Below are 15417 nucleotides of genomic sequence, written 5' to 3' on the forward strand. Positions count from 1 at the left end.
GCTGAGTGCTACCTAACGCGGCTGTAACCATGACACCTGGAACTCGACGTGGTGGAACGCAGCTTTCGGCATGTCGTGGAACGCAACGGTACTCCGCCCCTGTGTCTGCGCAGTACACGCTGGCCGGCGCCGTTCGGTACTAGTGTTTGGACAGCCCGGCGGCAGCAGCTGTGCGACTGCGTGGTGAGAGAGCAAGTCGCGGGTAAGAGCTCGCGTAGAACAGGCATGGAGACAGCGCGAACATACAACTTTGGCATGTATACACTAGTCCGACTTGTCCTAAAGATACACAATATCCCGGGAGAGCTCACTAACGAGTTGGCACATGATGTGCCATTTTAATAGTGCCACTGCCCACACACGGTAATTAGATGTGTGCTAGGTGCGATTTGAGCAATAAAATGTGTTCTATACGATTTGAACACCAGTCCTATGCAATTCGAACTTTATACACTGCTATTTGATTTGGATGAGCCTACAATACCACATTTAAAAATGTAAAGTACATATCTCATGTGATTTCCTACACAGGGTGCGATTTGAACTAGCCACAATAAGATGTAGTCGGGGTTGCCACCTCATGCATCATCGATTTCACCCCCCCCAAACAACAACATGTGAGTGGGCGGAGCCTATTTAAGAGGGCAGAGCTATGATCAAAACTGTGATCAACCAGAAAAACTCCATGGAATGGAGTGAGAGTACCATCTCCCTCACTAAAAATCTGGTAAAACCACATTACACCTTGGCACACACACACACTAGAAACAGGAAGAGTGCGCGCCGGAGGTGTGTGTAAAAAATGTACACCGTAATGCCTACTACACATTATGCCACTCCCCATAATGCTTACTTCACATTATGCCACACACCAAAATAACTACTACACATTATGCTAAATGCCATAATGCCCAGTACACATTATACCACACACCTTAATCCTTATTACATATTATACCAAACGCCGTATTGCTCATTACATTTTATACCACAAACCGTAATGTCTATAATATATTATGCCACATAAGTACCTCTTACATACATGCTTCTTGCTAGATGTTATTATTATTAGTATTTACAGTTTCTTATATAGCGCAGCAGATTCCGTTGCGCTTTACAATAGTAGACAGTGATAAAACAAACTGGGCAATAACAGGCAGACTTGGAGGTTAGAGGGCCATGCTGAAAGCTTACAATCTATATGGATATAGGAGGGAAACACAAGGACAGGCACCAGTAATAGCATAGCTTGTAGGTCCAGAAGGGAAGCTATATAATACATAAGTGCCTCAGAGTTTTATGCGTGTAGAACTTAAATATGATAGGCTTGCCTGAAGAGGTGAGTATTCAGGGAACACTTGAAAGTTTGGAGGCTAGTGGAGAGTCTTATTGTGTGTGGAAGGGCATTCCATAGGATGGGAGCAGCCTGATGAAAGTCCTGTAATAGTGAATGGGAGCTAGTGATCCGTGCAGAAGAGAGACGCAGAGCAGAGTGGTCAAGATGGGAGATGTTTTGTGATAAGTAATGAGATATATGCTGGTGCAGTATGGTTAATAGCTTTATATGCAAGTAGAAGTGTTTTATATTAAGATACAGGCAACCAATAAAGAGGTTTCATGCTTGTTGTCATGGGGGATTACATGCTCATTGCCCAGGGGGATTCCATACTTGTTGCCCTTGAGGTATTACATACTAGTTGCCCAGGGGAAGTTTAAATGCTCATTGCCAAAGGGATTATATGCCTGCTGCCATGGGGGATTACATGCTTTCTCCCATCTTTAAATACTGCAACTTGCAGCATCTGTAGAGGGAAGAAAGGGGTGCTTGGAGCATCTGCAGAGGGGAGGTACTCATTTTACCTATAGAAATGCTGTGCTATAGTGTCACATCCTCACCACATAACCGTGCTGCTCCTGAGTCCTGGCTTCTGCCTAGCAGCTGGCTCACACTTAGCATGGACCGCTACTTCCATCCCACCTCTATGCTCTAGTTCAGAGCTTCTACCTATTGCTTCCAACCTAACTGCTCTTGGCCATACCATTCTGTCCCGGAGGCAAATTGCGACCTGCCGGAGCTTGTCGGCGGGGCAGCGCTGCAGTCGTAGAGGCTGTCCAGGCTTTTCCAGTCACCCGGATTCCGGGATACTGGAAAAGCCTTCTGGAGGGTGTAGGGATGTAGTACAAAAATATTTGCCTGCACATATTATTTTGCCTTGCAATATACTAGACTACACATGCACGGGCATTGCAAGGCAAAATAAACACAGTGTAATTTGAAATAGATGCAATGCGATTTGAACTAAAAAGTTAAAATCGCATGTAAGAATTGAATTGCACCGTGTGTGGGCACCATCATATGCTATAAATCGCACCCAAAAAAACAGAATTTTTTTTTTTAACCTGGAAAAAAAACCCCGGAATTTATGAAGGCATGCTCCTTTTCAATGGCCTCCCTTTTGTGAAATCAAAATGATGACCTTCTCCTTGTGGGCTGGCGAGGCTGCAGTCAATCATTGTTATTGGTCATTAATATTCTTCTCTGTTTACATTCAGAGATGTGGATTAGAGTTGGCTTGGCTCAGTTAACTGAAGTTTTAATTTTATTTTTATTTGTTTAGTTACAATGCTTGAATGCTGGCTAGTGAGTAAAGAAAATGCACATCATAGAATCAAACTACCTCATGCAGAGGCTGTGGTAATTGGACGAGGGCCAGAGACCAAAATAGTGGACAAAAAATGCTCCCGACAACAAGGTAATGTACTAACATAGATTCCTAATGAATTCACCCTTATCATTTCTGGAAACATAATTTGAAAAAGGATGTTTGAAATAGTGTATAGCGCAAAACAAAGCATGCAGCAGTTTGTAAACCAGTGCCGTTTGTCGTGGTACACAAAGTGACAAATAAGAAGATAGATAATTACCACACAGCGCTACCTTGGTTGTTCCCATACACTTATACACCAGTGAGGTGGTAGATTAGTAATACATAACTTTAAATAATGTGAAGTTTCCAATATCAGGAGTGCTTTTATCTGTAACGACAAAAGAAAGGAAACTCTTGTCCCCCAATAGTGGGACTCACAGTGAGGGTACACAACAAAAAATTCATCATAGTGTAGTATTCTGCTACCAAGATGTTCCACGGTTTCCTCCAGAAGTGAATGGTCCAACACCGGCAATCAGGATAGGCCAGCACAGGGGTCCAAGAGAAATGCACACCAGACACTTAATGCACTTATGATGCATTAAGTGTCTGGTGTGCATTTCTCTTGGACCCCTGTACTGGCCTATCCTGATCGTCTATCTCCAGTGCCTTGTGAATGATCAAACTACCGGTGTTGGACCGTTCTCTTCTGGAGGAAACCGTGGAACATCTTGGTAGCAGCATTTGCCTGGGGATTCTGTTTTATGCTTTTAAATAGTCTACCCTTGTGAGTTTTATATACACATTAAAATACCAATCTGTTTTGAATACTACATTATGATGGTTTTTTGTTGTGTACCCTCACTGTGAGTCCCACTATTGGGGGACAAGGGTATCCTTTCTTTTGTCGTTACATTTCTGGAAACATAGACCCAAATGCCTAAACTTCCTCAAATTGTGCAAAGGACATTTTGCATAATAATTTGGTTCATGTTGCAGCTGTCCAAATACTTATAGCTTCTATCCTTTTTGGAAAAGGTGCATACACACTGTGCACTGTGTTTTTTTTCCCACACATTCTCTTTTTAAACAATTTTATTTTGATTTATTTTATATTTAATTTACATAACTTAATGTATAAATTGTCCTGCTAAATTAGTTTATCTGTCAAGGCATGGAGCCTTGACAGATAAACTAATCCCACAGTCTATGCCTTTGATGGCTAACCTTGACACTCTAGCTGTTATTGAACTACACATACCAGAATGCTCTGCTTCAGTTTTTCTACTTGGCCATGCTAAATCTGATGCATAGCATGCTGGGATGTGTAGTTCAACAACAGCTGGAGTGTCAAGGTTAGCCATCAAGGGTCAATGCTATACTGTTCACCTTAATAACGAGTGCTGTAACTGAGTTGGACTGTTCTTTAGAAAGCTTACCTAACCGTGTCTATTTTTGCAGTGCATCTGACTTCTGATTGCAACAAAGGTTACGTGAGAGTCAGACAGGTATGTTTCCTTACAGCATTGTAATATTGTGCTGTAATTTACTATTTACATATATATTATAGTTAGATGCATTAGAAATTATTGGAAATGTTTCTAATTTGAAGCTAATTAAATAGGCTTTTTAAACATAAAGGTTAACAAATTGCACCATACACATACCTCCTAACTGTCCTGCGGATGTTCCGCCTCCCGCCCGGGGCCAGCAGTGTCCCGCGGTGGGGAGGGTAGTTGGGAGTCCCCACTGAGCAGCAGTGAATTGATGCTATGCGCACAGCGTCTATTCACCGCAGGCAGGGGGGCAGCGGCGGCAAAACAGGGGCGTGGCCTAGCACGAGTGACGCGCTGAGCCACCACTGAAATAAGGGAGGTTGCACTCTATATGCTACACTCTGCACTTTACAACACTCTACATTGCTGCTATCCTGAAGAAATGGCCTAATTGGCCATAAAACGTTTATAAGAGCTACTGGGGTAAATTCTACTTCACATGTGATGTTGCTATGCGCAACCAATCAGATCCTGTCTACAATCTTCTAGCGGGTGCTAAATAAATTAGAAGTAGATTCTGATTGGTTGCCCCCCACGGTGTAATGTATGATTCTCTTATACAAATCTAAGCACCTTGTTTACGGAATCCGAGGAGTTCCACCTGTTTTGTTCTAATTATTGGAATTGTATTGTTTGTTTGTTTGTTTGTTTGTATGTTTGTGTGTATGTATGTATGTATTCCATGCTTAAGTATAGATTTACAATCCCACCACCATAATCAGAATTCTAACTTCTTGTCTAGGTAGGAACTAATCCAACCAGTATTGACTCTTTGGACATTGGTAAAGATCAAGAAGTGAAATTGAAGCCTGGCCATGTTTTATATGTGGTGAATAAGTTATTCCCTTACACAGTACAGTTTGTAAATATACCAGAACACCCAGACTCACAACAACTCACGCAGAAGGAAAGTGCCAACAAGAGGCCACACGAGAACTCTGTAAATGCTAGTATGGAAACCTCTGCAAAGTGCACAAAATCTGAATCTATTGATGTACGGAACAATAGAAAGAGCATGGATAACGCCAAAGCTGAAAAGAAACCACATGGTCCTGAGGTATGTTATTCTATGTACCGAAGTGTCCACATACATTTAGCCTCCTTGCATGTTAAACAGCCCTTTTATTCTTGGTAGTACCAAGGTCCTTTGTTCGACTTTTCCAGTAAATGCATATTATTGGCATAACAATGTGAATAGGATGCACAAGCAGTTAATGCTGATTAAAATGTTGTTTGGCATGTGTGTATTCTGCATACAAAATGCTATGTTACAGTGCTTTCCCATAGCATATGTAGAAACAATGGGGGTTATTCTGATTCACTCGGAAAGACACAATCACTCTCTAATGGACAAAACAATATGCACTGCAGGTGGGGCTGACAAATCATGTGCAGAGAGAGTTAGATTTGGGTGTGGTTTGTACTTCAAACTGATATCTATATTGCAGTGTAAAAATAAAGCAACCAGTATTTACCCTGCACAGAAACAATTAAACACCCAAATCTAACTCTCTCTGCACATGATACATCAGCCCCACTTGCAGTGCATATGGTTTTGTCCATTAGAGAGTGATTGTGCCTTTCTGAGTGAATCAGAATAACCCCCAATGTGATGAGTTTATGGCAAAAAAGACATCCAACACATAATGAAGTTGTACAAGACCTGTCCGCTCACTCACACTAGGCATCTCCCGCTGCGTGGTGCATTAAGGAAAGATGTATGACACATCTGTATCTGGGCGGAAAAAAATAGCAACCTGTACCATTTATTTAGAATGGCAGGTAAACAAAGACAATAGAGAAAATCATATGGAAAGGCAGCAAAACATTCTTCTAGTTCAGGGGTTCTCAAACTCAGTCCTCAGGGCCCCACACAGTTCACGTTTTGCATGTCACCTGGCAGGTGCACTGGTGCATTCATTACTCATTGACACATTTTAAAAAAAATTCAAAGGTGGAGCTAATTATTTTACTTGTGATTCTGGTCCTTATTCTGGTTCACTCTTAGAGGCAAATTCCTTCTCAATTGGATAAAACCATGTGCACTGCAGGTGGGGCAGATGTAACATGTGTACAGAGATTTAGATTTGGGTGAGTTATTTTGTTTCTGTGCAGGGAAAATACTGACTGCTTTATTTGTACACTGCAATATAGATCTCACTTTGAAGAAAAACCCCACCCAAATCTAATTATATCTACACGTGCTACATCTGCCCCACCTGCAGTGCACATGGTTCTGTCCATTTGAGAAGGAATTTGCCTCTGAGACTGAACCAGAATAAACCCCTCTGAGGAGACCTGCACAACATGCACCATGTGGGGTCTTGAGGACAGAGTTTGAGAACCTGTGTTCTAGTTCTTACAAACACATTCTGTAGCAGAGCTCAAGAAGAGCAAGAAGGAAAAAGAAAGATTATTTCCCCAATGAGATGTTTGTAGCATAATGAAGCTTAAACCAGGGAACATAATGGCATCTCCATCTGATTTGATATGTAGAATCTTTATATAAAGAGAAATACTAGTTACTCCAGTATGCTAGACTAGATCTTAGTGAATAGGCATGTGATCCATGAAAAAGGAAACTGAACATTTTGGTGTACATTTAGTGAAATGGGAGTTCACATGCCATGCTGCTATGGGCAACCAATCAGAATATACGTCTTATTTATTTAACACCTTCTAGAACAGGCATGTCCAAACTGCGGCCTTCCAGCTGTTGTGAAATTACACATCCCAGCATGCCTTGTCATAGTTTTAGCATTCCCTAATGGCAAAACTATGGCAAGGCATGCTGGGATGTGTAGTTCCACAACAGCTGGAAGGGGCCGCAGGTTGGACATGCCTGTTGTAGAAGATAATAGTATCTGATTGGTTTCCCATAGCAACATCCCATCTGAAATAGAACTCCCATCTTAGTAAATTTCACCCCTTTGTTCTCCATCTGCGGTTCATTTCATTTAAATATGCTGTGATTTCTATGTACACTGACTAAAATAATGTCTCTTTAGACCAATTTTGACATGGGATATCATTTGAATTTATAGATGACATTCTTAACCTGGACAATCATATCATTAGTGTTAAACATTATTGGAACCAACTGGTAGAAATCATAGGTAGCAAAAGAGTAGGATAAACATGTTTAATTGTACTTCACTAGTATCAAACACATGGTCAAAAGGCTGGCACTGCTCCATAGACGGGTATGGATCATTAGGTCGACAAGCATTATGGTCGACAGGGTCATAAGGTCGAAAGGGGTAAGGTCGACATTAAAACAGTCAACATGTTTTTCTTATTTATTTTTTTAACCGGAATGTCAACACAGTCAACATAAACACTAAAATGTAGCACCATGTCCCCTCGCATGGCTCGATGCGCTCGGCACACTATTTTAATCTCCCACCACGCCTTAGTGGATGGTAGGGTATGGACTACCGGTACTCTTTACTTAGTACGGCGCCCATCGCGGGCATTGAATGCACTAAAAAATCGGGTGCGACGCGACCGACGCGATGCCCGCGATTTCCCATAGGGAACAATGTTAAATGTCTCAATTGACCCGATTTTCCTGTTCAATGCCTCAATTGACCCATAGGAAACAATGTTAAATGGCCCACAGAGGCCAAATAGGCCCCCTGAAGTGTGAAATGGCCCCCACAATTGTTAACGCCACCCCACGATCAACGTGAACCCGAAGCGTGGCGAGCGGCAGCGGTACGCGTCCTACGACCTTTTCATACCCCCACTATCCACGTCGGCGTGGAGTTGAGAATAGAATAGTGTGGCGAGCCACCGAGCCCGAAGCGTGGCGAGCGCACGCAGATACCTGTGAAGCCCGCGAAGGGACGCGTTTACCTGTGAAGGTATCCGCGTCCCCTCGCGGGGCTCGCCACGCTTCGGGCTCGGTGGCTCGCTGCGCTCGCCACACTATTCTATTCTCAACTCCACGCCAACGTGGATAGTGGGGGTATGAAAAGGTCGTAGGACGCGTACCGACGCCCCTCGCGGGCTCGCTGCGCTCGCCACGCTTCGGGTTCACGTTGATCGTGGGGTGGTGTTAACAATTGTGGGGGCCATTTCACACTTCAGGGTGGCTATTTGGCCTCTGTGGGCCATTTAACATTGTTTCCTATGGAAAAATCGGGTCAATTGAGGCATTGAACAGAAAAATCGGGTCAATTGAGACATTTAACATTGTTCCCTATGGGAAATCGCGGGCATCGCGTCGGTCGCGTCGCACCCGATTTTTAGTGCATTCAATGGCCGCGATGCCCGCGATTTTTTTACCTGCGATGCCCACGATCAAAATCGCGGGCGCCGTGCTAGGTAAAGAGTACCGAAATACCTCCTGTATGCACATGTTGGCTCAAAAGCCAGTAAAAAATCTCCCGTCGACCTAATGACCCTGTCGACCTAATGCTTGTAGACCATCATGCTGGTGACCCAAAGACCGTACCCCCATCCAACAGGGCAGATCGTGTTGGTATTATTAAGGATTGACTTACAATGCTTTGTAATTGGTGTTTTTTTTTTTTTTAAACCTGCTTTTCCTATCCGTAAAGTGATGTCTGCTGTTTGTTCCTGTGATAGTGCAAGTAACATGGAGTCAGCAGCTGTTTCAGTATTTGCTTGGCAATAGCTGCTTCCCTGTACAGCTTTATAGCACTCCCACACCACAAGCCTGCTACAGTCATTTGGCAACATTTGACATATATATATATATCTATATCTATATTATATACCTAATAAATGGCATAGTTGATACACATTTTTCATTTTTCTCTCCCACAATACTAAAGCAGCACATTACTAACCATTTCCATATATTTTGAATGTGGCTAATACACTAATTTGTTACTATCTTTTTTATTTTGTATTAAAAAAAATATGTATTTTCTGGATTGTGAATCCTGACATCCTATGTCATGCAGTTTAATCTGATGCTTATCTTCAATGACCGCTATACTCCTGGTGGTGACTGCTGACAATATCTTTTGTATAACCCCAGATACTCACTGCATCATTTTGGCCAAGAGTTCCAGGGAGTTTAAGGCAAATCATGACCTATATTCTTTTCCCATTGTTTTTCTATTATGTCATGTTGATGTGGGGTTCTAATTGGTTTTCTTGTTTCTTAGTTACACGAAACACTTAACACAAAGAGTACATTGCTTTATTATTATTATTATTATTATTATTATTATTATGCACTGTGTTATGGGAATGTCTGTCTAATATGTAATAATTTGTATAAATGTTATTGCTTAGGTTAAAAGCCAAGGACACTGGAGCCAAGGGCTAAAAGTTTCCATGCAGGATCCAGATTTGCAGGTGCAGTGGTGATATGTAGTACAATATTATTAATATGTTAATGTACTGTTATGACACATATAATGAACTCTAAGGTACATGCTAATACGCTGTGTAAGTACGGTCTTCGATATTATTGCATTTAATACACGAGAAGCAGTTAAAAAAAAATTCAGTACTACATTTTTGTGAAATTACTTATCTCCGTGACTTTTGTTTAAAGTGATAACGGAAAAGCTGCCATAAAGCACGTTACGAATGAACTGTGGTTATCTTTGTTGGCTTGTAATGTTGTGAGGCAGAGGTGATGATTATTCTTGTTAGGCCAGGCCCTGTGTGGTTTGTAGCCAGTGTAGTATAAGACTGCAGTAAAGTGAAGTACACACTACGCTGACACAGACAGCTACTGATTCAGGTAATTACGAATCGGCTGCTTTATATGATGGTCCGCCCATCACAGCTGGGTAGACCTTTGAATTTGCCCTCCCAGTTGTTATTGCTGTCCTTACATCAAGTGCATGGTTGATTGGCTGACTGCCCATAGCTATAGCCAAATGCTCATCTGCTATGTTAGAGAGCAGCCTCAATGGGCGGTATTCATGTGAATACCGGCGACGTGCAGCGAATCCTGTTTAGGATTCGCTGCACATTCGCCACTGCTCGCTGTGTTCCGGAGCCTCGCCGGCTCCGGTATTCAACGAGTCAGGGGCTCGCTGCCTCTGACCGGCGAATTTGAGCTCCTGCGGCGGACGCCGCAGGGAGCCTGAGGACGGTGGCAGGCAGGGAGATGGAAGTCTCCCTGCCTGCCCCAGAACGTTTGTGGGGGGGAGGTGGGCTCCCCGGGTGCCAGGCAGCACAGGCTGCCCCCCGGGGGTGCCAGTAGGGGACCGGGTATATTCACTACACCCGATCATGAATATGTAATGATCGGGTGAAGTGAATATATGAATATCTAATGATCGGCTCGGCTCCAGCCCCCTGTATATATATATATATATTTTTTTTTTTTAAATTAAATATATATTCATGTGCTTACAGCACATGAATAAAAATAGCATGCCCCTCCTCAGAATAAAATTCCAGATTTTTTTACACCAATTGTAAAACACAAAACACCTTCCACTTCACCATAAAAAGATAGCGATTGCTACTCGGTGAATCATGGCGAAAAAAACCTTGAAATGTATTCGCCATCTGGACATTGAATAGGGTGATTCACCGTTTTAGTCAGAAATTCGCCTTACAGCACAAAATCGCCATAAAAACCTGGCGAATCAGCCTCATTGAATACCGCCCAATATGTCTGTGAACAACATCATTCACAGACCTTTGTCTTGGCATGCTATCGGGAAAAAAAAAACAGAGGTTTTATGTTAATTTTCCCTGTTTCCTGGTTGGTTTTTATTATTTTTTCTATCCAGTGATCAAATTGGATCACCTAATAAAAGACCCGTTTTGCAACAAAAACACTGGTTCAGTGCAACCTGTGGATGTTCACCCAATGCAGTCCTGTTTTTGCTGAAAACAGATCTGCTTTTCGGGGATTTTTCTTTGCCCATCTGAGGTAGGAGAAACAAATCCCCAGCAACCTGTGGCAAGCGTCTGTTTTGCAGGGTTAATTATATAGCCCTGAGCAAGCCTATTAAGTTAAAGGATATCCCCCCATATATAATGCAGAGGGTGATTTTTCATTATGTGTAAATTTCATTAAATAATGTAAAAAAACAACAACCTAAAATAAGTCACAGATATGTTCAAATAAAAATAAGTTAATTTGCATTTAAAAGTTGTGGCATTGCTCTGGGATTGCACCGCATGCAATGCAATGGTACTTGTGCAGTTTCGCGGCACTCCTGCCGCGCATCGCACGCAAATCTCATGATATGCAATGCGATTTAGCACACCCCCTACTATCCACGTGACCTTGAAGCATGGCGAGCGCACGTGGTACGCATCCTCCTGACCTGTTCATACCCCCACTATCCACGTCGGCATGAAGTTGATTTTATAAAGTGTGGCAAGCACAGCGAGGCCAGTGGGCGCGTAAACCGAGCCCGTGGCGAGTGGACACGGATTATTTGTGTATTCCGCGTCCCCTCGCTGCGCTCGCCACACTTTATTATTTATTTATTTTATTTATTTACTGTTTCTTATAGAGCGCAGCAGATTCCGTTGCGCTTTACAATAGTAGACAAATACACAAGTACTTTTAAAAAGACTGATTTTATATGGATTAATGTCTGCACCTTATAAATTAATTTTACAAAATTCAAGCCCAGTACAGCATTGAATAAATCAGCTGCAGCCAGTACTGGGAGACATAAAATGCAACAATGTATGAAAGCCGTATCAGATCCGTGCACTGTGATGTGCTTATTCTATAACAGGGGTAGGCAAGTAATTTTTAATGGAGTCCGGAAGTTTGTAATTATTTTGATCGAGGTCCACAAAATCACACAATCTGATATCTGGAATGTAATTAGTAGAGACAGGATTATATGCATTTGCATATCTGCATATGCATTTGCATATTTTTCCCATTCTCACTGGTTATTGCATATTTTACCTAAAAATCTAGTGATGGTGCATATTTTAGGCTACGTCCTCTTCCCACCCGCGAGTCACAGCACTGCTTTGCCCTGCTGCTGGCCAGGTAGTGGTAGAGTGTGCAGGCTGGGGCAATATGTGTGCAGAGTGGGGAACCTTGGATGTACTGACACTGCTCTAGGCTGCCAATCCATGTTGATAAAAGTCAGTCAGGACAGATGCCATTACGAAGCTCCTGAACTTTTGTCTGCCCCTGCCCTGGGACTTTACACCAAGAGACAGACTTCTGCAGCAGAGGAGGTGGGCAGAAGGGTAGTGACATCACGCGGCGCGGAGAAAATGCTGTGTCACAGTGAGTATGCGGTGCAGGGAGGAAGCCTTCCACTGCACCGCCCTCACACGCTATGCTGACATTTGATCCATCTGCGCTGGAGATGAGGGTCCATGCAGTTGATGCAAGAAGAGCTTTGGACGCTGCAGTATGCTGTAGCAGCCAGCATACAGACATCTGCAGATGCTGTGGCCTATTTTTTAGGTTTATTTGCTAACTAATTGTTTTCTGATTTTTAAATAAATAAGTTAAAAATTACTTTTTATTATTATTTAATGTAGCATATTTTAACACTTTTAATGCATATTTTAAGTATTTTTCATGCATATTTGCATGCATATTTCAAGCTTTTTTTGTTGCATATAATCCTGTCTCTAGTAATTAGTTATTATTTTGGTGCAGAAACGTATACTTACTACTTACATAGTACTATACAACTGCTTAGTAACATAATACATTCCTTAAAAATAATTTTAACACTTAAAACTTTAGTAGACATTATGTGTCTTTATGTTACTCTTGAAAGTGAATCTGGTTGGTTTGCAAAAGCAAACTCCTTTGATGTACAAAACCATGTGCACTGCAGGTGGGGCAGATGTAACATGTGCAGAGAGTGTTACATTTCGGTGAGGTGTGTCCAAACTGATACCTATACTGTAGGGTAAGAGTAAAGCAGCCACTATTTACTCTGCACAGGAACAAATTACCTCACCCAAATGTAACTCTCTCTGCCCATGTTACATCAGCCCCACCTGCAGTGCACATGGTTTTGCCCGTTAAAGAAGGAGATTGCTCTTGCAAACCAACCAGAATCACCCACTTAATGAGAGAAATTGCACTTGCGATCCTGAGTCAGTTTTTTTAAGTTTGGAACTCTTGGCGAACAACTAATACGCAGCGTGTCTTCAAGGTGGGCATCTGTTAACCTTGATCGATGTCTGTCTGTTCTTCAGAAATTTGAACTTGGAGAAAGAGGTCTCACATATGTATGTGGAACCAAACATGGTAGCTATGTTGATAGCCAGTTTCTTACAATTTACGTACTTGTCAACATGCTTAGCCCAAAATTCTTCAGTGGATGCAGTTTTGTACATTTTCAAGGAAACATCTTCTTGCATGTCGATTATCTCCATTTGAAGGCTAGGTTTTGAAAGTCCGAACAACTTCTCGGCTACATCAGTCCATTCTCCGGCTGGAGAAACTTCATAGGGACTTTTTAGAAAATGCTAAATTTTCCCTATCTTTGCAAAGTCTTTCAATCTTGCTGCAAATTCCTTTCTAAGATCTGAGACAAAACTGAAAAATACTGTAGTGTCCATTTCAGAATTATTTACCCTTAATTCACGAGTAGTTGGGAAATGAATATATTCTTGCTTTTCAATGTCTTTTTCAAATATATCAAGCTTACGACAGAAAGCAGAAACACTTTGTATCAGATCGCATATTAACTTTCCGTTCCCTTACAACTCGTTATTAAGCTAATTTAGATATTTGAAAATGTCTTTCAGAAAAGACAAAGCTTGCATATTGCACTTGTTGGCTAGGAACTCCATGTACTTCCCTGCTTCTTCAGTATTTAAATTTGCCAGGAATGCCGTCACTTCGTCTTTTATGTGCCAAAAACGTTCAATGACTTGGCCTTTACTCAGCCAGCAAACATTGTTGTTTTGTAATAAATCGGAATAGGCCGAATCACATTCAGACAAGAACTCTTTGAACTGTCTGTGCTGAAGAGCAGAGCGAGACCTCATAAAATTGATCAACTTAATCAAGGTATCCATTATGTTCTTCAGTGTAGCACTGAGTTTGCCACAAAGGGATGTCTGATGAATTATGCACCGATAAGATAATATCCCGGCATTCTTATCCCTGATTCTCTTTATCAAACCCTTTTCTTTGCCTATCATGGGCGAGGCGCCATCAGTTGAAATGGACACAATTTTATCATAGCTAATGTTTGATTTAGTAATGAAATCATCAAAACATTTGAACAAATCTCTGCGAGTCTTGCCTGTAAATGGCAATATTGCTAGCAACTCATTTCCAAACAGTCTACTTTGAACATCATAAATTCGCACAAAAATGGACATTTGTTAATTGTCAACAATGTCGCAAGATTCGTCAAGTGCAATGGTGTAACAAGGTGCCTTATGTAGAAGTTCAAACACGCTGCTTTTGTTGTATTGCTTCTTGATGACAAAGGAATGGCTTGAATAGCCACAAGAATGTCCTCCTTCTCTTCAAAAAGTGCGGTGACCATTTCCAACATACATTCTTTTACAATCTCTGAGTCTGAAAATGGCTTCTGGTGCTTACTAAGCGTCCAGCATATGCGCAAGGGTGCCGGACGGCTCCCCGACAGTCTGGATTCTGACATCAGTATCCCGACTGCTCCCTCGTGGGGGTCCACGACCCCCATAGAGGGAGAATAAAATAGGACCGTGCCCGCAGCGTGGCGAGTGCAGCGAGGGGCTTCATTGCGCTCCCCACGCTGTGCAGTCGGGATTCCAACGTCTGACTAATGACTGTCGGAATCCCGACCGCCGGGTTTTCATACCACACCAATGCGCAACGCTGCTTCTGCAGATTTTTGTTGTTCGCTCATGCATCGAACTAGTATAGCCGTACTATTTTTGAAAGACTGCAGTTTGTCTTTACGGCTGCACTACCAGGAGCAAACTTTTTTATGAAAATCCTGATTATTTGTTTCGTAGTGTCGTTTTTAAATTTCCACTTTTAAAAATAGCGACCTTCTTGTTGCATATCAGACAAACTGGTACAGCTCCAGTTCTTTCAGGCAGCGTAAAACAGTATAGCTCGGTCCACTCTGACAGAAAGTTCCTATTTTCACTATCAACTTTACGCTTTCTATACAACATGTTTATCCGCAGAACAATGTTTGAGTAACTTAGTAGTTCGTACTCACGCAAGCTCCACAAAAACTGCAGCGTCACAAGGTGCCCTTTCTCCCGTTCCAGGCTCCGTTACAGGATTCACCTGAGATTAAGCAAATACACCAATG

The 15417-nt window shown here is 42.1% G+C and overlaps 1 protein-coding gene across 2 annotated transcripts in view; it reads left to right on the plus strand.

Moving 5' to 3' along the window:
- Position 1: 1 nt before the first annotated feature.
- The window catches only part of APTX (aprataxin), a 24127-nt gene continuing 8711 nt past the window's right edge, over positions 2–15417 (plus strand). The window contains exons 1-5 of one of the 2 annotated variants that reach the window (XM_083174924.1): positions 2–202; positions 2619–2753; positions 4110–4156; positions 4947–5261; positions 9476–9538. In XM_083174924.1, coding sequence (XP_083031050.1) covers positions 2624–2753; positions 4110–4156; positions 4947–5261; positions 9476–9538 — 555 coding nt within the window. In that variant the 5' untranslated portion in view covers positions 2–202; positions 2619–2623. Of the gene's footprint in view, positions 203–235; positions 364–2618; positions 2754–4109; positions 4157–4946; positions 5262–9475; positions 9539–15417 lie in introns of those variants that run through there. The other variant, XM_083174929.1, reaches the window with a different exon arrangement.

The sequence above is a fragment of the Crinia signifera genome, chromosome 1 (assembly GCF_055691185.1).
Source record: "Crinia signifera chromosome 1, ASM5569118v1, whole genome shotgun sequence".
NCBI classification, from domain to species: Eukaryota; Metazoa; Chordata; class Amphibia; order Anura; family Myobatrachidae; genus Crinia; species Crinia signifera.